This window comes from Pezoporus flaviventris, unplaced genomic scaffold, assembly GCF_033815535.1.
Source record: "Pezoporus flaviventris isolate CSIRO_AGI_PZ_B2104156 unplaced genomic scaffold, CSIRO_AGI_Pfla_v1 ptg000002l, whole genome shotgun sequence".
Taxonomy (NCBI): domain Eukaryota; kingdom Metazoa; phylum Chordata; class Aves; order Psittaciformes; family Psittacidae; genus Pezoporus; species Pezoporus flaviventris.
The window spans coordinates 3,159,836-3,186,047 of record NW_026892550.1 but is presented as its reverse complement, the minus strand read 5'-3'; the positions used below and the strand labels follow the sequence as shown (position 1 = coordinate 3,186,047).

The following is a 26,212-nucleotide window of genomic DNA, read 5'->3' as shown; positions in this document are numbered from 1 at the left end:
CTGCCATGCTGCTGCAGAGGCATTCCTCAGGCTGCACTTGGCTGTTCAAAGGAGATGTATGTGCAATCCTGCCTTCTTCCGCCCACCACCAAGCTCCTGGTTTCATTCCCCTCCAGGTCTGCTTGTCCCAAACCTCCTCCCCGCTTGCTTCAATTCCTAGAGCTACAGAATGACTGTTTTAGCAACAGCAGCAAAGCAAAGCCTGCTGAGAAGGGAGTGCTCAGCACTCAGCCTCAGCAAATACAAGCATCCAAGCCTGTATTTCTAGCTCTCCTTTGTCAGAAAGATGGAAAAAAGAGGTTTGTTTTCCTGTGGCTTGCCCATCATATTATTGTTGACCCTTGGCAGCCCCTTCCAACAAGTAGCTACAGCATCCAGCTGCTTCCAGAGCCAGACTGTGCAACTGGAAGCACATCCTTCCAAGGCCAGGGCTCCTCAGTGCCCATTAGAAGGGAGCAGGACTGGCTGCACTGAACAAGAATCCCAGACTGGTTTGGGTTGGAAGGGACCTTAAAGCTCACCCAGTTCCAACCCCTGCCACAGGCAGGGACACCTTCCACTAGAGCAGCTTGCTCCAAGCCCGTGTCCAACCTGCCCTTGAACACTGCCAGGGATGGGGCAGCCACAGCTTCTCTGGGCACCCTGTGCCAGCGCCTCAGCACCCTCACAGGGAAGAGCTTCTGCCTAAGAGCTCATCTCAGTCTCCCCTCTGGCAGGTTAAAGCCATTCCCCTTGGCCTGTCCCTGCAGGCCCTTGTCCAAAGCCCCTCTCCAGGTTTCCTGCAGCCCCTTTAGGCACTGGAGCTGCTCTAAGGTCTCCCCATCAGGAGCCTTCTCTTCTCGAGGCTGACCCAGCCCAGCTCTCTCAGCCTGGCTCCAGAGCAGAGCTGCTCCAGCCCTTGCAGTATCTCCTTGGCCTCATCAGGACTCGCTCCAACAACTCCATGTCCCTCTTGCGCTGCTGCCCCAGAGTTGGATGCAGCACCGCAGGTGGGAGTGGAGTAGTGGGGAAGGATCTCCTCCCTTGACTTGCTGGCCATGTTCCTTTTGGTGCAGCCCAGGATGTGGCTGGCTTTCTCGGCTGCAAGTGCACATTGCTTGGTCACGTTGAGCTTTGTTCTCCTAAAAAGAGAGGCTTTGTACTGACACCTCATGACACAAAGACAGCTTTATTCTCCTCAAAGGCATGTGGAGGAGCTTGGAAACAAGTTGGTTTTGGCTCAGGGACAAGAGAGGCAAGGCTGTGAAAATGAATGATCAGGGAGATGACCCCAAAGGGAGGTAAACCACCTACATTCAGCCCTGCTGAAGCCTCCAAGCCTGAGCAGCTCTAATTCCAGTTCACAGGGTGGAAATTGGAAGTGTTGGCAGATATGAGAATTGAATCTTTCAATCAAGATTCAGCCACAGGGGGGTTTTGTTACACCAAAAGAGGTGATGCACAAGTGCTTGGGCAAGAAGAAAAGGGTAAATCAACCGGAACGGGCAGGTAGGTGGAGGTGAACAAAGCCTATGGGTCCTGCCTCTCCACACCCCCCCTGAAAATCCAGTCCTGAGGATTCCTGGTTTGCTTTTCAACATAACCCATACTTGTCATAACACAGTTGACTTAATGCCACCTGGACTGTCAGAGCTTCCCCTGATCATGTCAGGACCAGCTGATGAAGAACAAATACCAGGTCCCCACCAAAAGACCTCGCCATGCTTCAGACCCTGCTCACAGCATTGTTTTAGGGAAAATAAACCAGGATGGGGCAGAGAATGCAGGGCACTCTGCTTCTAGCAAGTGCCTCTGAAAGGTGATTACACAATGTGTGAGCAAGCCCCTTGGGGACTTGATGAACGGGTCACCTCCCTTCTGACACCTGATGAGACATGGGCAAGGCTGATGCTGAACCCCTCAAACCTGTTGCGACCAGGATGTACCTGCGTTTGTTCATAGACATAAACTTCTTGAGCTTCGAGAACTTCCAGGTCAAGACCTTCACTACTGCAAGAAGGTAAATGTTTGGATTGAAGTAGCTGCTGAGCAATGGGGTTGCATTTCACAGCTGGGCTTGGCTGTCCCTCTTCAAACCATTTCATCCTGCTTGGATCTGGTCACAAGTGACTTCAGGTAATGGTTTCTTCAACAGTGCCTAGGCTTTTCAGCAGCACCATTTTCAAATATCACAGACTGGTTTGTGTAGGAAGGGAGCTTAAAGCTCATTCAGTTCCAACCCCCTGGATTTATGTCATAATAAAAGAGCTATGTGGAATACCATCACATACGAAGTTAGGAAAGGCAAGAGCCTTTCCAGACAACAGAAATTTCAGAGGGCAAGATCCCAGAGTTAGTAAAATCCATTTGATATTTCAAGTATCAAACCCTGCTGCTGGCAGGCTGGAGGCAGGAAGTCACAGCATCACATTGGTGTTAGTCTTAAGAGAGATGCAAGAGCTCTTCCTTCATCTGCCCCTTACAGCAGGCACAGAGATCCCACTCCCAGTGTGCAGCTGCCTCCTCTGATCCCCTCCCATCTCCTGCTGTAGATCCAACTGCAGCACGAGAGCTGAAGCTATCAGCACACATCCATCTGCTGAAGAGTCTCAACTGCTTTCGTCAGCATCTCGGCAGACAACCCTATGAGCTCAATGTCTAGCTCCAGTGTCAACTGCTCACAGACTGCAACCACCCTCCTCAGCACCCTCCCATTCTGTCAAGCAGCTCTATGTGTCTTCTCATGCAAGAACAAACAAATCATTACCTGTGGTACTCTTCCAAGGAGGCATCAGTTTGTCTCCAGCCGAAGATAAACCAGCTGGGTGCAGGTCTCCTAGAAACACTGCAGAAACAGCACCAAAACGTCCCACTTGGTAACTCAAAGCTCCTGTTTGTTTGACCAAAACAAACACCCTGTTCATGTCCTCTGCTGTTCCCTATGTGGGTCACACAAACCTGAATACATTGAAAGAAAAAGCTACACAAGTTATCTAAATCTTCAAAACAGTTTCAGAATTGTTTAGTCCTAAGAGAGTTTCTACTTACCCCACCTGAAAGACGAAAGCATAACGGATAATGCAAGTACTTCACCACTCTAAATCCAAGGGAGGACAAAGTTGAAGCTATGTTCTCTGGCAAGGCTTCAGTATCAGAACAGGTCAGACACATATTTAACTATGATGGCTCCTACACAGAGTTACAAAGAGAATTCCTGATGTGGAACACTACTATCACAGCTCCAGATTCTTCGTTGGCTTTTTAAACAAACACCATTAAAGCCTATCAACAAGGGAGGATGCAGATTCTTTGCAAAGCATAAGATCTGGGGCACAGCAACACAGAGACACAAACAGCTTCTGTTCATAGATCACCTCCAGCAAGACTGAAGCACAGACCAGATGCTGCTTCCATCACTGGAGACACAGCCTTAAATTTAAGTGCTATAACCCAGTCTCATCTACTTGAAGTCACAATCCTGGAAGCCTATGACACGGTCAGTGTTGACATGGACTCTCTCTTCCAGGCATCAAGAGATGTAACTACACCGATAGGTATTAAAAGGTGTCAATAAGGGAGAAGGAGTTGCCATCAGTCACTACCTCCCCTCTTCCCCAGTGCCTGGGATTGCATAAAGCCCTTCAGTTGGACCAGTAAGACATGTAAAACCCTTAAAGGAGGCAGAACAAATTGCAGACAGACAACTACAGAAGTAGAAAGTGGTTTCATCAGTTTATTGCTTTTTGCAACCTGAACTTTGCTGCTATTCCACATATGCTCAAGCCTGCACAGACATACTCAATGCAGCACACACCACCATGAAGAACAGTGTTTTATCACGAGCCGTAAGACTAGTGGGAAAACAATTCCAATCCTACCTCCACATCATTTGAGGGTTTGACAGTAAATAGAGCATCTCCAAAAAGCTATTGACATTTACATTGATAGATCAACTGATTACTTTTAAGTTACTGGATAAAGCAAACTGGTGAGGGACCAAGTGCTTTGAACACAATTTGGTGCATTCAGGATGCCCTCCCAATGCACATGTTCTGGAATCCTCCAAAACTTCATAACACCAAATGAAACTAAGGTACTTTGCTTCCAGTTTAAATACCAGGAGAAAACAATAAGCACATTTTAATATATTAACTCAAAGACTATCTGTATAAAACTCTTCCCACTTGGAATATTTTTAAATTAAACAATATAATTAATATACTTACAAGAAATAAAATAAGAGCTGAAATTTATTGCTAGTACAAAAACTCATGGTTTTCATGGAGAAGTTAGATTACTATTATTGCTATAAACAGACAGTGCCAGAGACAAGCATTTGTTCCCCATCCATAAGTGGCTTTCAAGGACATGCAGTTACTCAGGACTTAGGAAAGATGAGGTCCCACAACTCTTCAGGGTTATGCTTTATGATCTGATGTTATTTTACTGCCTTTCAGTATAACAGTGAGGCTCAGTTTGCTGCTCCTGTGGTCTAACAGTATCATACATTAGATCTTCTCTCCATAGAGGAAAAACCCAAAAGTGAAAAAAAAAAAATCCAACCACCCTCATCTTGCTCTCCCACATTCAGAACTACAATTACATCCATATCTCCACCCATAGCAAAAACATAAGTGCGAATGTTCACCATGTGGAGAGTCTCTGACAAAGAACAAGGTTTCAAGGCCAAGCTTTGATCAATTTGCTAACAAGCTTTCATTCCCAAAGAAAGCTTTTCACACAGAGATTAACATTACTCAGTGCAAACACAGTCATACCTACTACTCTACTAGTAACAAAAATGGACATCAAAACCTTGCTGACAGATCTGCAGAGTCCAGTTTCTTTGCAATGCACTGATCTCCAGTCACAAGAACATGAATCTATAGCTTTGGGGTTAAGGATGCTGTTTCCAGCAGGTATCTAGCTTGCTGCTAGTTCATACTACTTCCTCAATGTGATTTTGTTCTTAACTTACACTCACCCAGTTGTTGACTTAAAAGCTGATACAGGAAAGCAAACAACTCTACTTCTCCCTTCAATTAAACAGTCAACACTAGAACCCCTAAGGGTTATCACCATTGTAAACTATTAAGGTTACAGTATCTGTAATGTATTACTTAAGGATCATACAGTAAACCAGTGGAAATTTTAACCTAGTCATAGATCCTGCTGCTGCTAACTGGAAGATTCATGGAAACCAGTGTTCTATAGAACCAGCAATGCTCATGTCACTTAAAGAAAAGAAAAAGGGTGGATTTTGTATTAATGCCACTTTAACTGGGCCAGCTGAACTCTGCTGCACATCAAGTAGTTAGAAGCATTATCTGGGTCTTAAGAAATGGAAATGACAAGTGATCTGGTTCAAGTGAAAGCCTCCTAGTGGCTAAATCCTCATATAGTGCACCCTGGGCCCAAACATGCCTCATGATGAAGCAGGATTCTAACCCAAAACGTTAATGCAATGATTTTAATATAAGTCATGAATGCCAAAGCACCAAAGTACTTACTGTTCAGTTGTTGCCATAACAGTTCCTTTTCCTTCACCTTCAATCCCACATTCCTCCTTCGCATCCCTCCCCCCAAAAAATATTAGTACAAACCCAAATGAATATAAATACTAAAGGAGGAAACACAATGCTCAACCTGCAAGAACTGAGAGACTTGAGAAGCATTCACCTTTCTTTTCATGGCATGCATGAAAAGGAGTCAGACACCAAGAACTGGATCAACAGAGACAGTAGTTCAGTGGAGAAAACCCTCTTGTATGCTGTTAGACGACTCAGGTTTAGCATTGTGCGTACTATATACATCTGAAAACAGAAACCTCTGCTTTTCTTCAGACAACTTAAAACATTACATATTTTAAATGAATCTCTTTCAAATCCAAGTCGTATTTACATGGTTATTCACAAAAAATGTGCAAAGTAAAATCTGGCAGCAAAAGACATTTAAAAGTCCAACAAAATGACATTAAAAAAAAAGCAGAGATTCCACGTCCAGTTTATACACACTTTAAATACCTAAAGACAGTGAAAAGGTTGCTCCAGCTCCACCTCTGGAAGTTTAACACATCCAAACCACACTGCACTTCAATCACTAGCTGTCTGTGCCACAGAACTCACAATGTATGCCACCAGTGAGGTCTTTGACAACCTTTTCTTTGATCAGTTTCTGCAGGAATTTGGTTTCACTTGTCACATTGTGCATAGTTTGTCCGTTCATGGCAGCCATGCAGAGGTTGTTGTAGTAGTGTAAAGGTGTGCTGGGCTGATCCAGGTCGTAGCCAAATCCTGCTAAGCTCACTTCGTCACATAAATGCGTGGCCAGAACAACTGCTGTGACCCCAATTGTAGGTACATTCTGAAAAGGGGGGAGATAAATGAAGCCTGCTGAATTGAAACATTCACCTTTGCTAGGTTTTGGAAACACTAACGGCTTTGTCTATTCTCTCTACTCACTTAAAACTGAGATCAGTTGAACAATCCAAACTCAAATCACTTACAACTAAAGAATCAAATAATCAAGTAAAACTAAAAACTTCTAGGTCAAATACTAACACAACTTGAGTATTTGCCTTTAACAAGACTTTTGGCTATGAATACTGACATTATTATGCAGGCAACGTGCCCCATTACTGTGTAGTTAAACCACAAGTGAACCCTCGCTCCAAACACTCAGCTCCCAACATGCAGCTAAACTTGACATTTCCTGATGTACTGCAGTCTTGGGCAACAAGCTCTCTAACAGGATTCTTCAGAGTATCCCACTGAGCAGCCTGTGAAGAAGGCAGGTATACTACAATTCAACTAAAAGACAGCTTTATGCATTAGGTCATTTTAATAACTAAATGTGAGAAGATGCTTTACACATTTGTGTGCTAGCAATACCATTAAATGCTTTCCCATAAGAGGTACAAAGATGGTTATTTTCTCACAGTTCAAGAGAACTAGTGACACCCAATTTCTCAAACAAATAATGAAAATAACAAAAATGCAGTGTGTAATTAGACTGGGTGATTCATCACTTCATAGTATGGCTAGAGCAAAGGACAGGGAGGATATACCCACGTGGCCAGCCCAGCAGTTGGAAGGCTGCTTTCCGCTGGCCTGGTTTTCATACTCTCTGCAGCTGGGGACACACCTGTCCATAGCTAATTAATGGCTTGATTTAGCACGGCTGCTCTTAACACATTTAGTGTACATCAAATGCTTGTTTTGAATATTTAACACCAGTCACAATAATGGGTGAGTGAACAAACAGTACCGCAATGAATTTATCATAGACTGACAGAATGGTTTGGGTTGGAAAGGACCCTAAAGCTCATCCAGTTCCAAGCCCCTGCCACGGGCAGGGACACCTACCACTAGAGCAGCTTGCTCCAAGCCCCTGTGTCCAACCTGCCCTTGAACACTGCCAGGGATGGGGCAGCCACAGCTTCTCTGGGCACCCTGTGCCAGCACCTCAGCACCCTCACAGGGAAGAGCTTCTGCCTAAGAGCTCATCTCGGTCTCCCCTCTGGCAGGTTAAAGCCATTCCCCTTGTCCTGTCCCTACAGGCCCTTGGCCAAAGCCCCTCTCCAGATTTCTCTTCAGTCCCTTTAGGCACTGGAGCTGCTCTAAGGTCTCCCCTTCAGGAGCCTTCTCTTCTCCAGGCTGAACCAGCCCAGGTCTCTCAGCCTGGCTCCAGAGCAGAGCTGCTTCAGCCCTTACATCTCCACGGCCCTTCTCTGAGCTCACTCCCACAACTCCACATCCTTCTTGTGTTGGGGACCCCAGAGCTGGACACAGTATTCCACGTGGGGACCCATGAGCACCATGACATTTGATGTCAGCATGCACAGGCATAATGCCTCACCTAAAAAGGTGAGCTGAAATCCTACTTCAATTTCACACAAGAAAACACAACAGTCCTTTGAGAGCACATTAATTTCCTATTACTCGAAATCAGCTCTGAAACTCCCCAGAAAAAACATACTGAAGGAAGAGCCCCAAATGTCTATCAGTTCCTCGTTTTACTTTCTATGTTTCCCTCACCTAAAAGGAAGCTTCTTACCTTATCCCAACCCCAGAATTTGGATCGAGGTTCAGGGAACTGTAGAATGTCCAAAGCTGTCTCTTTGATGATGACTGGATTCAGAATCCGAAACTGCTTTGATGCAAAAGGAATTTTCTCAGCAACCTCCTTCCAAAAGAAGAGTCTCACCCACAGAGGCTGAGAGAAAGAAAACACAGTTCAGCAAAGGGAAACTGAGACTGCAGAGTGTCTGGCAGACACAGCACACAAGTGCTAGAATTCATCAGGGATTCAGTTTCTAGCTGAGGTGGTTCAGAAACACCAGTGTACCTCAACTAGTAGGTGTTAAACTTCACAAGCTGGCTTCTCTCTCAATCATAGAGCACTTTTTCAATCTGTAGCCAGAAAAACCTAGCTACTGGTTTTCACCTGGCAGAAATGATCTTCCCACAGACTGAAGGAGGTGGAAACCACCCATTTAAATAGTTTCAAAATATGGAACTTCTCTACCAGTTCCTTTGGAATCTCTGCACTTCTTTAAATAGTCAGTGAGAAATAAACAACCTCTTAACTTTGGAACCACAGAGAAATGTGAACTAAGAACTGTGATGCTTCAATCACACATTATGTATGTGTGCATGTATGCCTATTGTAGCAGCAGACTTAGATGGACTGGAATCCAAAAATTTCCTTTCTATTTCAGGCTCTGAAGACTTGTTCAAGTCACTTAAACCAGATGTGAAATGAAACCAACTTTAGTAAGCACTAGACAGGCCTTGTAGCTTGGTGCAAACCACCAACAGCTGCACAAAAGTGTTACTGTCAGCATGGGGCTTCAACATGAATGCTGGTACTACCAGTAACTAGGAGACAGAGCTAAAACCATCACAGTTACACAAAAGATCCTCAGTACACTAAATCAGGAGGTAAGAGATCAGTCAGCTTCTTCACCATTAGAAAACAAACTAAATTCATACAAACATAACAGTGCCAGGTTACATACCAAGGTTTCGTTTTTAACCATTGCCTGAAGCCAGTTGAAATCAACACTTTTAAACAGAACAGCCACAAACAAGCTAGCAGGAGAGTACTCGTGTTCAGAGAGAGGGGCTCCTTCTGGGTAAGTCATCCGGATAGTAGTTTTGTTACCAACGTGATCTGTGTATCCTTGAACTGGTGCGTCATTTAACCTAACAACAAAACCACCAGAACAGAGAGAAACTGTATTTAATAAGCATAGGTTACAATCTCATGGGAACATTAGACACTGAAGCAAAGAACTTTTATCTGGCCCACATAAGAGTGGAGTAGAGTGTTTCCTCAGTATCTCAGTGTTCCTTATCTCGCTCATCCATCCCTGATCTTTGGGAGGATGCCAATCCTATGAATAGATCATCTGGCACAAGTGGAAAACTTCAAGAAGAAAAGCTTGGATAGGAAAGTAAGCAGTGCAAAGTTTAATATCCATTGCCTTGTGCCAACTCAGAGGGGCTTAAAAAGAAGAAGGGAAAGAAAACACACAGGAAGCTGCCTGTGTTATATTTTTTTACATATATGCACACATGAGTATTACATAAAGACATTTAAATTACCAATGCAGTGTAATGCATCCTGTGGATTACATCATTCCAGCTAACCTAAAATGTCACATGCAGCACACTGCTGACAAGAACAGCATCATCCAGCTCCATGTGCAGTTCTACAGAACAGCAGAAGTCCCACAAACTTTTCTGTATCAGCAGAAAAGTCGCCTTCATGCTGCCAGCTCTAACTTCAGAGAGCAGCTAATGCAAGTTCCCTGCCCCTCCATATGCTGACAGGTTTGTCTGCCTTTGTGTCAGTGCTTTTGACTCACTGTATAGAGCACTCCCCTAAACACAGCAATTAATAGAATCACAGAACAGGTTGGGTTGGAAAGGACCTTAAGATTACCTAGTTTGAACTTCCCTGCCATGGGCAGGGACACCTCACACTAAACCATGTCACCCAAGGCTCTGTCCAACCTGGCCTTGAACACTGCCAGGGATGGAGCATTCACAACCTCCCTGAGCAACCCATTCCAGTGCCTCACCACTCTCACAGTAAACAACTTCCTCCTTATATCCAATCTAAACTTCCGCTGTTTAAGTTTGAACCCATCACCCCCTGTCCTATCGCTACAGTCCCTGATGAAGAGCCCCTCTGCAGCATCCTTTTAGGCCCCCTTCAGATACTGGGAGCTGCTCCAAGGTCTCCACGCAGCCTTCTCTTCTCCAGGCTGAACTTTCTCAGCCTGTCTTCATATGAGAGGTGCTCCAGCCCCGATCATGCTCATGGCCTCCTTAGTTTACAAAGCAACCTGGGGAAATGCTGGTGTTAAGTTTATCTGTGACTTCACACAATTCAAAATAGAGAGAAAGTTCAAACAGCAGCATTCAGAAGGCACAAATACAGAGCATGTGTTCCTTTCATTCACATGTTAGAGAATATGGGTAATCACAGAAAGCACACACTGATGTTGTAAAGATAAGGAAAGATAAGCATGCTGTACAGTGTGTAAGCAAACTGGATGCTGAAGCACCAATTATTTTTTTACTGTGTTTGAAAAAGCTGTTATAAAACCCTTCAAATAGGCATTCCAACTTACCAAGAGGAAAAGACAGAGGCGAGTCCTAAAGCCTGCCTCTGAAAGCTTGAACATATGGATGGATAATGCCAGGTTTGTCTACCTTTCTATAATTTCACTGGTTTCTATCTCATTTCTGCCCATGGATGTTTTGCATGTGAAGTCTACAGGCTGAGAAAGTTGGGGCTGTTCAGCCTGGAGAAGAGAAGGCTGCATGGAGACCTCAAAGCAGCTTCCAGTATCTGAAGGAGGCTACAAGGATGCTGGAGAGGGACTCTTCATCAGGGACTGTAGTGATAGGACAAAGGGTGATGGGTTCAAACTGAGACAGAGGAAGTTCAGGTTAGATATAAGGAAGAAGTTCTTTACTGCGAGGGTGGTGACACACTAGCACAGGTTGCCCAAAGAAGTTGTGAATGCTCCATCCTGGGTAGTGCTCGAGGCCAGTTTGAACAGGGCTTTGGTGATATGGTCCAGTGTGAGGCATCCCTGCCCATGGCAAGGGGTTGGAACTGGATGATCTTCAGGTCTTTTCCAACCCAAACTGTTCTAGGATTCTGTAATCACACTGAATTCCTGTCTTGTGACCAGGACAATTTATTTTGCTAATAAAATTCCAACTTCCATCAAATCACAAGTAAATTTCTCAACAGCACTTTCAGAAAGTCTTATAAGCTGCATAAATGTTGATAAATACTTCCCCCCTTAAAACCCAAAGTCTGCTCATAAAATAAAGTTGAAGTAGTTGGAATTTTAAATGGAAAATACATACCTTATAACAATATCAAACTGATTCAATAAGTGACCCAGCTCTGATCCACGAAGAATTCCACCACTGCCAACAACCACACAACGCTTACAGTGCTTTGACTTCAAATCTTCTGGTAAATCATGCTCAGGTAAGAGTTCAAGGAGATTTTTAAGCTTATCAAAGAACTTGTGGAATCCAAAAGGAGGTTCATATTTAAATAAAGCTTCATCTTCATTTATATTTTTCTTTACAAAAGGAGATACATCCATGCTGTATTTCTCTGCAAATAACTTCCCCATTTCTTTCTTTACATACGAAGGTCGACATTCCTCCTGCAACGCAGCTCTGGCATATTGCTGTGCTCTCTAGAACAAAACAGACATGGTTTCAGGCAGGAAAGCCAGCTTCAGGAACATACAAAGTCCTCTTAATGCAATCTACCAACAGTTTAGCAAACAGACGGGGTTTCTAAAGAAAGCTTAAAGGAGGAGATAAGACATTTTAAAGCACTCACTCAAATGTAGATGCTAACCAGTGCAGGGTGAAAACCTGCAAAGGGAAGTCCCTCCATCCAATCACTTAAATCTGGAAAGGAGGTTTTCTAAAGAATAAATTAGGTTAGTAAGAGTGATAGGTAGAAAGAAGCCATTTGAGAACATCTGTACTGTTACTCACAAAATCAGATGTACCCCTACCCATCTAACTCAGCAAGGCAGCAAGCAGAATTCCACTCCATTGCTCAACTGCATGACCCAAGTTCTGCCTGTGGAAGGATTTTACCAGAGACACATCCACTGGGGAAAAGCTCTGCAGTGCCAGGCTGGACTTGCTTACTAACCAAAATGAAGAAACACTTCTTCCATAAATACTGCTAGAGTAGTATTGCTGTAATGACTAAAACCCAACTTTGAAAGGAATGCGAGGCGGGGGGTGTTTCACATCTTCACTATGACAATAGCAAGGCGCTTGCAGCAAGTGCCCAGAGAAGCTCTGGCTGCCCCATCCCTGGCAGTGTTCAAGGCCAGGTTGGACAGGGCTTGGAGCAACCTGCTCTAGTGGAAGGTGACTCTGCCTGCAGCAGGGGGTTGGAACTGGATGAGCTTTAAGCTGCCTTCCTGCCCAAACCATCCTGTGATTCCATGATTCTTTCAAGGACTAGCCACCAAAACAAGACTACAGTTCCACACTGCATAAAAAGATTAAGCTGTCAAATGAAACTACACATTTTACCATACCAACGTAACTACTCATGTATGGTTTTTAGAAATCTGTAGTGGCAAGCCAGTATCTGCTGTAAGAAAGAAGGCAAACAGCAAAGGTATTATCTTTATCAGTTAAAATAAAGTCTTTTCGTATGCTCTCTTCCCCCAATCAACTCTGATCTTTTCTCCCCTAAAATTAAAAGAAAACATGAGCAAACACAGGACTCCAACTCAAGATTCAAATCTAGTACTAACTCAGTTGTCCATCTGTGCTGTTGAGGAAAGGGAAGTGTGTACATAGGTGTACCAGAAGGGAAGCTGTGCTTCTTTTTTAACCAAGATTCTTCTACAGAACTGCCTCTGTCACCCTTATAAAGGTCTCTGCAAGTCTGGCCATGAACACCACACTTCTTCCTGGGCAAAGCATGACTGAGAAACTTTGTGCTGTACACTTCGCAAGTAACACTCAGTGCATCTTTGGAAGAGCCTCATTTTTAAGGCTAACAGTTGTGCCTCCAATCAGCAAAAAGTAATGCCAGTCACTTGACAACTGCCAAGTTGTAATCAGCTTTGTAATCAGCTACTACCTAACTAGATAAAGAGCAATGGTATTTCCTCCTGCACGCAACACAAACACAATGAATCATGAGACAGCAATAAAGACAGCCCATGCAGTCTTTAGGTTTGCTTGGCTTAAGGTGTTTGTTGTTTGGAAGCAAGAATATATTATTGTGAAAAGAAATCTGTCAAGGGAGAAGGGGAGGCTAAGATGCTCAGAAGGAGAAAAACATGCATTGAAGAAGGTGATGAGACCATCTTAAATCAGGGCTTTTGCTCCAAGTTGTGCCTTGGCATTGAGACATTCGATGACAAAACTGTAACAACTCTAAGCCAAGGTAAGCGCTGTCATAAAGAGCAAACAGGCTAAGCAGTAAAGGCAAGGAACTGTCATCAACAAATAAGGGAAAGTTTTATTGGTGTCTGTTACACCAGCTTAAAAGCCATACCCAAAACTGTAGCTGAAGTAGCTGCTACCTTAAATAAGTCAATGAACTTAGAGCCAAACCCTCCGGCACATTTGCCCCACATTCCAAAGACATCTTAGCAACTACAAGGCAAAGCAGGCTGGGGAACTGTCTGAAGTAAAATATACCTTTGGTTTCATGTGTTGGCTTTGGGACTTGAACTTTTCATCTGCATCCATTTTCTAATCTATACTGACACAAAAGTATGGTAACATGTTTCGTTTCAAATTCTTAACAGTCACAGTTATCTCCTTTTACCCCTAAAAATCCAGTTTCTCAATGCACTTCTGCTGTCACTCCACAAGACTAAAACCCAGAAGTTCTATGGCACGAAATGAATTTTCAAGGCCAGGTTGGACAGAGTCTTGGGTGACATGGTCTACTGTGAGGCATCCCTGTTCATGGCACAGGGTTGGAACTGGATGATCTTGACATCCTTTCCAACCTAAACCATTCTACGATTCTGTTTCCCCCTCACAGGATGACTTCAGCATTCTAACTCTCTCTTATAGAGCCTGTTAACTCCTTTATTGTCAATTTTTAAGTAAAAATAAAAGCAAAAAAAATACCAACCCTTACACGCTCGAGGTCCACATATGGCATTTTTGTTCTGTCACATTCTTCAGGGCCAAAATGTAACTTGAGGATATAAAGGAAACACCCTCCAACCACAAACAGTGCAAGAAGTCTAAAACCAAACAGGAAGGGGCAGGGGTAGGAGAGAAAAGAAACATATAATCTTGTTTTCCAGCAACTCATCAAGTGTTAAATCATCTTTTTTTACACAAATTTAAGACAGTTGAACATGCATTTTGATTCAAACCAAGATAAACTATTGCTCTATTCACTGCAAGTCTTTATCAACTCTTCAGAGCCATCTGCAGGAAAGTACAAAGATACAGAGATGCTTTGATAAGGAAAACATTACAATGTTGTCACTCTGAATTATGCAGTTCTATGCCTGCATCATACACTCTAAATGCATCTCTGATGGGTCAAACAGCTCCTAAAAAGCAACCAAAAGGACCTTCTGGGTACCTTCTTTAAAGGGCAACTCTATTTTGAAATACATACTTTCATATAAGTCAAAAAAAGGACGAGACTTCCAAATTCTTCAAGATTCAGGTAAATGGGCATCACTCACAAATAAAATGGCCAAAACGCAGAATTTACATACTCTGGTTTAAATTGAGAAGGCCAATTTTATTATTTACACCCCAAAAAAAACATGCAGAAGGAAGAAAAAAACCAAGCACAACCAACTGGAAAATTGAGTAATATAGACCACGTTTTTGATCTACTCATTCCTAAAGAATCTCACTGTTGATCTCCAAATATTCCCCTGGCTCATTTCATGTCTAAACCAAGCTGCAAGAATTGCATCATTATTCGCTTAGAGTCGTGGTTGTTACGCTAATATGAAGTTTGAGCTTTATAATTGATTTCCTTTTCCCATGGCTTCCTAAGGACTGGACGTTTGTTGCACATACAACCTACTGAGTGCTCAGTGCTTCTTGAATACAGGCTTCCAAGATTATTTGTGCTTATAAAAGCTTGTAGCACATGGACTAATAGATGCAAACCTGGGACTCAGTTTGTCTGTGATGCAAATAAGGTGACCAACAAAGCAGCACTGTTCTCACATCCGATTTAACCAGGTCAGATTTAGCACTGACAGGAGGGCTAAACCTTCATTACAGGTCGGGCTGCAAAGATCAGCTGACTGGCAGAAAACAGGGGCTCACAGCAGATGAATAAGGCTGGGTTTCATCCACAGAAGTTCATCAAGTATCTCTAAATTCAGCTGGGGCTGCACCACTCAGGTGCTCAAAACACCAGTGGATGTAGCAGTTCGGCTTTGAGAGGTTTTGCAGCTCTAAGACCTAAAAATTCACATGGCATAGAGGCATCATGGTAGTGAACTTCTCTGGTTTAAAACATGGTTCTGGATGTGTATTAGCACACACTCAACTCTAATTTGATGTCAAACTATAAACAATGGAGTGAGATTGCACTGATAGGTCAAGGGGGAATGGCTTTAAACTGCCAGAGGGGAGACTAAGATCTCAGGCAGAAGCTCTTCCCTGTGAGGGTGCTGAGGCGCTGGCACAGGGTGCCCAGAGAAGCTGTGGCTGCCCCATCCCTGGCAGTGTTCAACGCCTGACTGGACAGGGCCCCAGGGAAGGCTGTGTACTTAACTCTCCACTCAGTTCATGTGGCAACCTCATCCCTTGATTTTTACATCCTTTTTGTAACTGCCCAGACAAAGAGGGGAGGAACCGACCTCCATGTTGCTGCTACAATGACACTTACTTGCGAGTACCTTTTAAAAACCAGCTTGGTCTTCTCATCTTCATGTGCAGCCACCTTACACCATTGCACAGGAGGTGAGCAATCACTTTTTAGCTTCACAGAGTTATTGCCACTCAGCATTGCTGTGAAAAGAAATCACTTTTGATGAACTGGAAAAGCAAGTTGATAGGATATCCAATGACTGTTAACTTCCTGCTTCCCACAGAAGATTCTTAGTTATGGTGTCATTGCTCCTGACCTCCTTGTGATCAAGAACATACTCATTTCAGATGTACTACCAGGATGTGACTCTAAAAATAAATACATACTGCCAGGTATAGTTCTTTGCATTCTTCATAAGCCTTAAGTCTAATAGTTGCAATTCCATCAGTTACTGTCAAACATTTGTTGGATCTTGGTCAAGCACCATTTAGTTTGAGCACTTACTAGACTCCAGACAAGGGATCTATACAGCATACTCTGGGTATTTAGGATCTCCGAGTCAAAGCATCCAAGTACTATGGTTCCCTGCAGGCCTCAAGCATGCTCCCAGCATGCAGAACCTGCACAAATCATCCCATCCTCAAAAGCAGAGCCCATATTTCAAATTAGCTCCCCAATTTCATTGAATCATAGAGTGATTTGGGTTGGAAAGGACCTTAAGATCATCCAGTTCCAACCCCCTGCCATGGGCAGAGACGCCTCAACACTAGACCATGTCACCCAAGGCTCTGTCCAACCTGGCCTTGAACACAGGCCAAGATGGAGCATTTACCACTTCTTCGGGCAACTTGTGCCAGTGCCTCACCACCCTCACGGTAAAGAACTTCTTCCTTATATCTAACCTGAACTTCCCTTGTTTCAGTTTAAACCCACCACCCCTTGTCCTGTCGCTACAGTCCCTGATGAAGAGTCCCTCTCAAGCATCCTTGTAGACCCCCTTCAGATACTGGAGGGCTGCTATGAGGTCTAAAGGTTTCACCAAGGTTAAGTAAACCCATCTCATCATCGGTCTGAATGTACTGCTGACCCCTTTAGCAGCCCCCAAAAACATGGTCAGCAACTTCAACAGCAAGCACCAAAGAGGGTGTGCAGGAAGTTCTGCCTGACACACAGCAGAGGCTGCCAGCAGAAGGACAGATCCTGTGCAGGGCAGCAGCTCCCTTCCCACAGACACTGTGAATGTGGGAGTGCACAGGACTCCCTCCCAGATGGGCTGCTTAACTGTTTGTGAGCTCCAATGAGTTTTTATCAGCATGCTTCAGTGCTGATTTTGGAAAGGAAAACGCAGGCTGGCATATCAACTTCTCACAGGCTGCTGCCATTAACTAAAGATGAGGGCAAAGAAGGAAACACCATGCAAAGGGCACCCACGAGCTGCTGATTTTGCTGAGGAGAAGGGATCCAGGCAAGGGTTTTTCCCTGCCTTACCGACCCCCTAAAGCAACACCCCCTTTGATCAGCAGGCCAGGAAGGGTGAAGCCTGATCCTCTGCAGTGGAGGATTTCAGCCCTACTCCTTCCCTTTGATCTCAGGGCTTAACCTTCTCCACTTTCCACTGCAAGTATGTTCACACTTTTCTGTTCTCTCGCCAAGAGCTCTGTCACAAGAACTCTTAAAAGAAGTAGGGCTAAGGGGAGGCTTTTATCTAGCGACGATCTTCTACATTCTCTTTGCTGCTTCAACTCCCTTTTATTTTATATGGCAACATGACCCATTTGAACTAGCCTGTATTAAACACCAGCATGAAGGAGATGATGAGACAGGTATCCCTTCCAAATCATATCCAGCCCACTGAAATTCCAGGGGTATCTAATTCAAACACCTCCTCAAAGTCAGTCTCTTCTTGCAGTCACACATCATTTCTCAGTAACAAATTTAATACAGTAAAAGGTGAAAAGCCACAAACCATTATGAGACAGGGTGGGACAAGGAGAGACAAAGATCAACACCATCTTAAATCCTTTGAAGAGCAGAAAACAGGTACAGGATGCTTTGCAAAGTCACCTGCAAGTGATCATACCCCACAAAACAAAGCAGAGCAAAAGAAAAGATAAAAGCCTAATGGTTTTTGCCAGCAGCAAACTTTACCACTTAACTCAAACACAGGTTACTTGGTTATTATGATAGTACTAAGAACTTCAAATTACCCACCTAGCTGTATTTATTACTTGCACAGGCTCCCTGAGCTGTCACAACCTATTTGTAGGCCTTTGTCACAAAACAGCAAGCCCTTAAACATCTTCCAGCAGATCTGAAAGCACTGTACAACCAAGGTCAGTATCATTACACTGGTCTTGGAACAGGGTATACCAAAACCCAAGATCCCTCAGAATGCTAGCAGTTAAGCTGGATAGCAGCTGGATACCAGCTTAACTGGAGCAAATCCAGCCTCAGTTTTCCCCACAACCTGTCAGGACCCAAGCAGCAGGTCACAGGGAACCTATCAAGCTTTACAAATTCATAATTTTCCTCAGAGCAACGCCTCATATTTACTGGCTGCATCTATACCACCAAAACAGCACTGAGGAGCAAACCTGGGTTGCTGACAACGTCACAACCCTGATCATCACATTACAAGTTCGCTTTGCTCTCTGTGAAGATCTACAAGAAATCATAGAATGGTCTGGGATGGAAGGGATCTTAAGATCATCTAGGTCCAGCCCCCCTGCTATGGGCAGGGGCACCTTCCACCAGACCAGGTTGCTCCAAGCAAGTCCACACAGCGTAAAGGCCTAGGGCTCATCAACGATATTTGTTGCAAGGAACATACCCTCGTGCTAGTTATGGGTCACAGGCTGACCTGCTCTGCCTTGAGATGTCCAGGTCGCAATCACCTTATATTCCAGATAGGATACACATCCTTCCTGACACACTAAGCAGACAAGACAACCAAGCACCCCTCATTACCTGGGACCCAGTACCTTCATACCAATGCACCTTGAAGGGGATGGGTACCCAAAGAGATTATGTTGGCAGCAGGCAAAAGGAGCAGCCCTGGTTCATGGAGCCTGTTAGCACAGCCATACGTGGCACACAAAAGCAGTGATTAGAGGATGGTGCAGAGCTGTGGAGCAGAGCGTGAAGATGGCCTGCAGACTACTGGGCTACTCCAAGACTGCTCCGCATACTACACAGAGTACACACAGCCCAGTCACTGGCTCAGACCAGCACAAACAAGGGGCACTAGGCACTGTCCAGCAGAAGGGAAGGTGATGGATTAGTAATCCACGGCTGAGCACCCCAAATACCTAAGCTACAACATACAACAAAACGATTCTATGCAGAGTTACACAGATCTCTACATACACAGCTGTGGAGAAGTATAAAATGGAACTTTTTTAAGAAAAAATACTGAGTAAAAAGCAGGAAACAAGCTTTGACCATTTGCACTGGGGAACAATTGCAGGCAATAATTCTCTCTCTGGTGAACAACGACGAGGTAACTTGAGCAGAGTCTGTAAGAACCTAAATCAGAACAGATCCAGCACAACACAGTGGGTCAGCGTCAGTACCAGAGGATCCTGTTACCAGGAAATCATTACAGCAACATACAAAGGGACAGGGTTAGGTAGGGCCATGCTACTGGTGACATCTATGAGGGAACACACACCAGCTTAAGCACACATTTTCCACAAGTTTTACATCCGTAAAGTTTTACGGTTTGAATTACAGGGGTAAGGTTAAAGCATCACTGCCTTTGCTTTGTTCAAAGCAGGTTTTTCTTCCTTTGCACTCACCTACTCCTGGCATCATCCTGCAGCACAAAATGACACAGCCAGACTCCTCTGGTATAGAAACTGTCAAAGAGTGCTCTGCAAACAGCACACCCGATTCATTTCTCAGGGTGAGAATGTCCCACTACAGAATTATACGCAGAGAACCTACAAGAGATGCACTTCTCACGAAGCTTTTGAAACAAAGGGAAGGCTGCAAGAGGTCTGAAAGATGGAGAAGGAAGTGAAGAGGTGGAGAGTGGTGAAGACAGAAGTGGATTACCAAGGAATGCGAGATGCAATAAACAAGTGCTATCACAGAGCTTTCCCTGCCTCTGAACAAAATAAATTCCAGTCACCCCAAACGGTTGATTCACCCATCCTGGATATGCAAACAGAAAAAAACAAATGCAGAGAATTTGATTCATCACCTTGTCACATCCTTCCTGTGTCTAACCCTCGGTACTTGGTGTGCTCAGTGGTTTTAATTGTTCACATAATTGAAATAAGGTCAGCAAGCATTTCATTTGCAACAGTTTACTTCTGTTTACTACAGATGGTTCCTTTCTTGATCAAGTCAATAGATAGATCAAGTCAAAATACACCTGTCCAGCACAGCATTTTACTAAAGTTACTCAGTATTTGATCCCACACTCTTTCCTAAATTGATAAGCACCTTTCACTGGCTGGAATGGTGTTAAAGAGTGCTCAAAAGAGCAAGGTCAGCAGCACCCAGCACTTGAACACCTTTTCCACAGTCTTCCTGAGCATCAAACATAACTCTATGAGTTTACAGAGTGTGAAATACAAAGTCACTCCTCTAAATGAGATAACAAGGTTTTATTGAGGGACAAAGTCAATAAAGCAAAAGCAACAGCGCTGGGTGCATGACCGTAGCCAGAGGCGCAAGTGATTAGTATTTGTTACACCAAATGCATATTTCGAGTCAGTATAAATAGTTCCCTTCCTAGGCACTAGGTATCCTAAAGCTCTTTTCAGAGCATATAGCTCACACGCTTGAGCAGACCAATCTGAGGGTAATTTCCCGTTTTCAATGATATGCATCTTTTCTCTGTTAACTAGTGCATACCCTGACATCCTTTTTCCCTGTAGAAATCTAGACGATCCATCCACCCATATTCTTTCACCCTCCGGGAGAGCCTGTTCCATCAAATCCTCCCAAATCTTGGTCTGGTATTGTATAACTTCTAAACAGTTATGGGTTAAACCTTCTTTTTGCTCCCCAGGTAAGAATGAGCAGGGTTTAGGCTTTTGTCCACCATTAATGTTAAATCATCATTATTAATTAATATCACTTCATACAGCTAAAAGGGTTTGTTCAGTGAGGGTCCAGCAAGCCCTCAGTCCCGTTTGTCAGCATGCCTGTTCCCACTTGTCTGCCTGCCCCAACACTCATTCCACGCTCAAACACAGGAGCTGCGCCAGGTCCCCTCCTTTCCCCCTTGGTTTTCCACAGCTGTTCACACTGCTCTGCAGCGGCTGCAGATGCCTGCCTCTGCAACAGCACTTCTGTTTTAACCCCTTCTTAACTCTGCTGCTTGTTGCCAGTGACAGCAATCTCCTCCTCATCAATATCAGATAGGACAGATACAGAGGGTGCACCTCTGATAAGGCTCTGATACCTGATTTTTCAACCTATCTTCGTGATTACTCTGGGTTTGTTTTGTTTGTTTGATTTTAACTTTAAACATCTTTCCCCAGTATCACAGGCTGAACAACATCTCTCCAGCTTTCTGGTTTTCCCTGTCCTTTTCCAAAGCCAAAATTAAGGGATCTGGCTGAGCTATATTAATTTCGTGCGCAGTCTGTCAAGCCGGGTGGTTTCTTAAAGTGAAAAAGATGTCTGCATACATCACTTCATCCCATTTTCCTTGTCACTTTAAGAACAACATCAATTGTAACAATGTATTACAGTTCAAAAGTTCCATTGAAGGGCCACTTTTCCCCATCTTCCAAAGTCCACCATCAATTACAACATTTGATCAGGGTTTTCTTATTCACACTTCCTCCTGGTGGCACCCCTCTATCTTTCCAATGAGCTAAAATGCAACCTAACAGGCTCTTCCTCCACTCTGCTGTCCTCCCATTGTAATCCTTTAAAGATATATGATACGGCTAGCCCTACAACATTAACATTTTTCCCACAGTAAAAGGTATAATGGAGTGCTGCACCCACAACGTGTGCACCTAAATTCCAAACAGTTCTGTAAATAAACCTCTTGTCTCCCACCAAAAGAGATAATGTATTTTGAACAAGCAGGACACTTAGCTTGGATATACAAATTACAGTGATGACAGATAGGGCAACGGCTAGTTTGAGCCGCGCCAGGGAGCTTGAACACTGCTTTGACAGTTAACCCCTACATTGCTCTACTGGTTCTTCAGTTCTCCCAAATTCCCACAAATTACTTGTACTCATTCACCTGAACGTTCAATCCGGTCCCAATGGGACCGATTTGCCAGGCAATTAACACACCAAAATCCTGATCAGATTTCACAAGCACTTTATCCTTACAGAAAAACACTTGAAGATGAAAAATGGTTCACACAACACTAGGGTGGACAGGACACCAAACCTCAACAATAGGTTCAATTTCAAAGGACATATATGCTTTGTCCGTTTCCGGCCACTCTCCTCGTGGAGAACACGGAACCACGGATCAGGACTCCATACTCGCTCCGTAGCTATGCCCCATCTCACTCACACAAAACACTCATTCACACGAGGGCCCGTCTCCCAGTCACCCACTTCACACAGAATGTCATCGAAGCCAATAACTGGTAACACGTAAATCTCAAGCCATTGTTTACCTGCCAAAGGTTCATAAAGCTGTTAGCACAGTTACCCTTGTACCAAACCAACCCTTGGGGCGAGCACCCACGCTCTTTACCTCACGTAGGATGTCTCTTTACGACTTATAGGTATCCCCTTTACCTGATATTCCCCAGGAGGTAGAGCCCCTGACACCCCTAGTCTTGTCCCTCCTCCTCTTGAATTTATCTTATCCTCCTGTCAGCTAACACAACCCCCAGAAGACTGTCCAGGGGTATTTCAGCCGGCATTTCCTTGCTCCCTTTCTTTCCCAGGACTCAACTTACCTGCCCCTTGTCCTGAACTTTTACCCTGGGGGGGGTCTTTTGGTCTTTCTTCAGTTACTTGTTCACTGCATCTCTTCACAGGCCAATTCCCTCACAGGAGATTGGAACCACAGTTAGAAAGACTCCAAACTTGCTTCACAGATCCCAGCTATCCAGTCCGTGTCTTTGCAGATCCCGGCTATCCGGTCCGTGTCTCATTCACACACCGATCACCCCCATATTCCCGCTTAAGGGAACAGTACTTACAGTCCATTTTCTTGTCTGGGTCTTCATGCACACAGTCACCTGTAATTCACAGTTTCCCTGGGAGCCTTCCCCGTTTTTGCTTTATGAGTCCCCTTCTTTGCCCGGGATATAACCTGCAAGCGCCGATGAGACCAGAAGAAACCGAGCAAACTGCCGAAATCGGGGTAGAGCACACCTTTCGCTCGGATTCCCCTAGGCTCACAGAAGCAAAGCAGGCTTTATCCCGGACGAGCCCCCATTTGTGAAATACAAACTCACTCCTCTAAATGAGATAACAAGGTTTTACTGAGGGACAAACTCAATAAAGCAAAACTAACAGCGCTGGGAACGTGACCACAGCCAGAGGCACGAGTGATTAGCATTTGTTACAGGTTTATATACTTTCACTATTGCATTAGTCACATATATATATTGATAATTCCCGTGTATAGGTGGGGAATATTATAACTAGCTCCAGGAACTTATGATAATAAGTTTCCTCCTCTTGGCATCTGCACACTGCTCTCCGGTGATTGTGGGCAGGGGTCTTGAGGATGAAGTAAGCAGTCTTCCTCACAGTGCACTTTTCACCTTTGGCACAGTTGGATGCCCCAATAATCACACAACTAGATGAAACCAGCCATATCTGTAATTGTTCTGATAACCAGCAAAGATTTAAAACAGTGTGACCTTCCTGCAAAATTTATTGTAGGATGGGCAGACAAGGAGTATCCAAAGCAGGCGATGCTTGAGACCCTGTCTCTAAACTGATAGTAGAAGGATGGTGTGAAAATAACTCATTCATGTTTAGTGGGGCCACTAAATCCTGTTATCTCATCACAGACTTACAACACAAACATTGTTCTTTAAAGCTAAAGATACTTTAGAAGACTAGTGTGAAACAATTAAGTCATGTTTAGTGGGGCCACTAAATTCCACAGGCTTAACAACGCAAACCTTGTTCTCTTTCTACAACCTAACTTAAGGTAAAAAGTACTTTATGTTTTCCAGGCACTAGCTTTTCTTATATCAAGACACACACACACACCCCTTCTTTATTTTACCTTTACAACTTCTTTTGCTATGTGACTCCATTTTGCCCAAGAGTTCTGGCCATTTTCAACTTGTTGTCTAATCTTGGGTCCTTAGCAAGCTTTGTTTCTATTATTGTGAACTCATACACTTCTATCCACATAGCCACACCTACGATTTGCGAAAACCAATACATTTATGTGTTTATCACACAGAGAGAACCATGGTCATCAAAAAACCAAGCACCAAAGACAAGCCGTGCCACTGTTAAACACCATTACAGCCTTTCAGGAAGAGGCAGTGCTATAGTTGAGGAGCCATGAATGCCAATGCCTCAATTTGCCTACAAAAGATGTCTTAGTAGTAAGGCTGCCGTTACAATCAGGTTTTGCATTGACATTGTAGCTACTCATTGTGGTGTAATTAGTGAAGACCCAAGGGACTTAGATTTCCTTTTCATTTACTGAACTTCAGTGATCTGTGTAAAGCTGCTGTGAAAGCCAAATCGTCCATCAGCAGGAATACACTCCAAAGCTTCCTGTGGTATTATTCTTTTCACCATAATTTACTTTTCTCTCATTGTTGTTCGAGATTAGGCAAAATTTCCACACTTGGAGTACTTCAGAAGCAATTACTTTAAGTCTTCAGGATGTCTTTTTATGTGTGAATGCTAAAAACTATAAAGCAGCATGTGTCAAATTGTACACCCACCACCACACACTGAAAAACTGTATTCAGCTACATACAGCACCTGGATTTAAAAAAATAAAAATCACAGAATGGTTTGGTTTACAAGGAACCTTAAAGCTCATTCAGTTCCGACCCCCTGCCATGGGCAGGGACACCTTCCACTAGAGCAGGTTGCTCTGCCCAACCTGGCCTTGAACACTGCCAGGGATAGGGCAGCTACACCTTCTGTGGCTATCAAGACAGCTAAAGTTACCCTTGTCTCCCCTCCCTGTTCTTCCTGAAAAGCCTGTATCTTTCCATTCCAGTGCTCCAGTCATAGGAGACATCCCATCTCTGTAACGCAAATAAGATCATAGCCCTTCAAGCATGTGTATGTCTCTAACTCCTCTTGTTTACTCCCCAAGTGATGTGTGTTTGCATAAAGGGACTTAAGTTCTGCCCCCATGCCAACTTACTGGCTGGAGGGGCAGGAATTCCTTTGTGCTGCTTTTCAGGCACTCTCCTGCTGACCCGTGATCCTTCTCCAGGCTCTGGACATCTCCCACAGGCACCAAACTGGTAGGACTGGGACAGATTGAGGCTCCCCTTCCCAAACACAGTTCACCTTTTACCCAAAAGACTAGGATTCTGCCCCTATTGTTAGACTGCTAACAGTGTTACCAAGCATGGAGACAGGACCAAAGCAGCCGGCATTCAAGTGCAGAATGAAGGATATACCTACATCCCTGTCTGGCTACCCTCTCATTGAGCCCCCAGAACTGTAACCCTGCACAGGGGATGTTTCCACTTACCTTCTTTGCCCAACCAATTCAAGCACATTCCCACCTCTGCAAACAGAGTGTCCAGTTTGCAGCCTCCATGGATCAGCTCTGCATTTTATGTGTGCAAGTACTATTCCAAATTAACTGTCTGTGCAGGCAGGGACCAGAGCCATAGAGGAAGCACCGTAATGAACAGTTACTGTCAATCAGAAGCTTATTTCCTGGATCTACACTGAGTACCTGCATGTGGGCTGCTACTCACCACTTGGTCCTGCCTGAGCCTGCAGAGAAGCTACCCTAGGCAAGCCACTGCTGAAAGCCCCGCAGGAAGAGATACCTTCAGTTCCACAGCTGAGTAACATCTGTCACAACATGATCTTAGATGATACTTGAAGCTCCTAGGAGCTGAAAATACAAATACCACCAGTAGTTGTAGGAACAGCCAACTTTACAAGTCCATCCCAAGGTCTTGCTGCACAATGCAGCCTTTCATGTTCATGTAACAAGATCAAGTAGTTGGAGAAAGCCCACAGCAACTGAAACCTGAAGTCACACCTACATAAAGGAATTACTAATAAAGAACAGGGCTTGAGCAGGCAGTGAAACAGAAGGTAAAACAACAACAAAAACTTCCCAAACCACCTGCTTGTTTCATACCCCCTCCTCTAAATCACATTGTGTTAATTACTTAAGCAGCATACTCCAAAACCAGCAAACAATAAAATGAAAGCTAATTGAGTTTGAGCAACATTTATGTTCAGAAAAGAAAGGCCAAGTTAAAAGGCAGAGAATGCGTTT

The 26,212-nt window shown here is 44.1% G+C and overlaps 1 protein-coding gene across 5 annotated transcripts in view; it reads right to left on the bottom strand.

Annotated features, from left to right (window-relative positions):
• Window positions 1-3,688: 3,688 nt before the first annotated feature.
• Window positions 3,689-26,212, bottom strand: part of ST3GAL5 (ST3 beta-galactoside alpha-2,3-sialyltransferase 5) — a 29,078-nt gene continuing 6,554 nt past the window's right edge. The window contains exons 2-8 of one of the 5 annotated variants that reach the window (XM_061466875.1): window positions 25,677-25,812; window positions 15,902-16,013; window positions 14,152-14,266; window positions 11,373-11,716; window positions 8,999-9,185; window positions 8,035-8,193; window positions 3,689-6,342 (exon numbers count right to left, since the gene is read on the bottom strand). In XM_061466875.1, coding sequence (XP_061322859.1) covers window positions 6,079-6,342; window positions 8,035-8,193; window positions 8,999-9,185; window positions 11,373-11,716; window positions 14,152-14,266; window positions 15,902-16,013; window positions 25,677-25,776 — 1,281 coding nt within the window. In that variant the 5' untranslated portion in view covers window positions 25,777-25,812 and the 3' untranslated portion in view covers window positions 3,689-6,078. Of the gene's footprint in view, window positions 6,343-8,034; window positions 8,194-8,998; window positions 9,186-11,372; window positions 11,717-14,151; window positions 14,269-15,891; window positions 16,014-25,676; window positions 25,813-26,212 lie in introns of those variants that run through there. The other 4 variants (XM_061466902.1, XM_061466884.1, XM_061466894.1 and 1 more) reach the window with 4 other exon arrangements.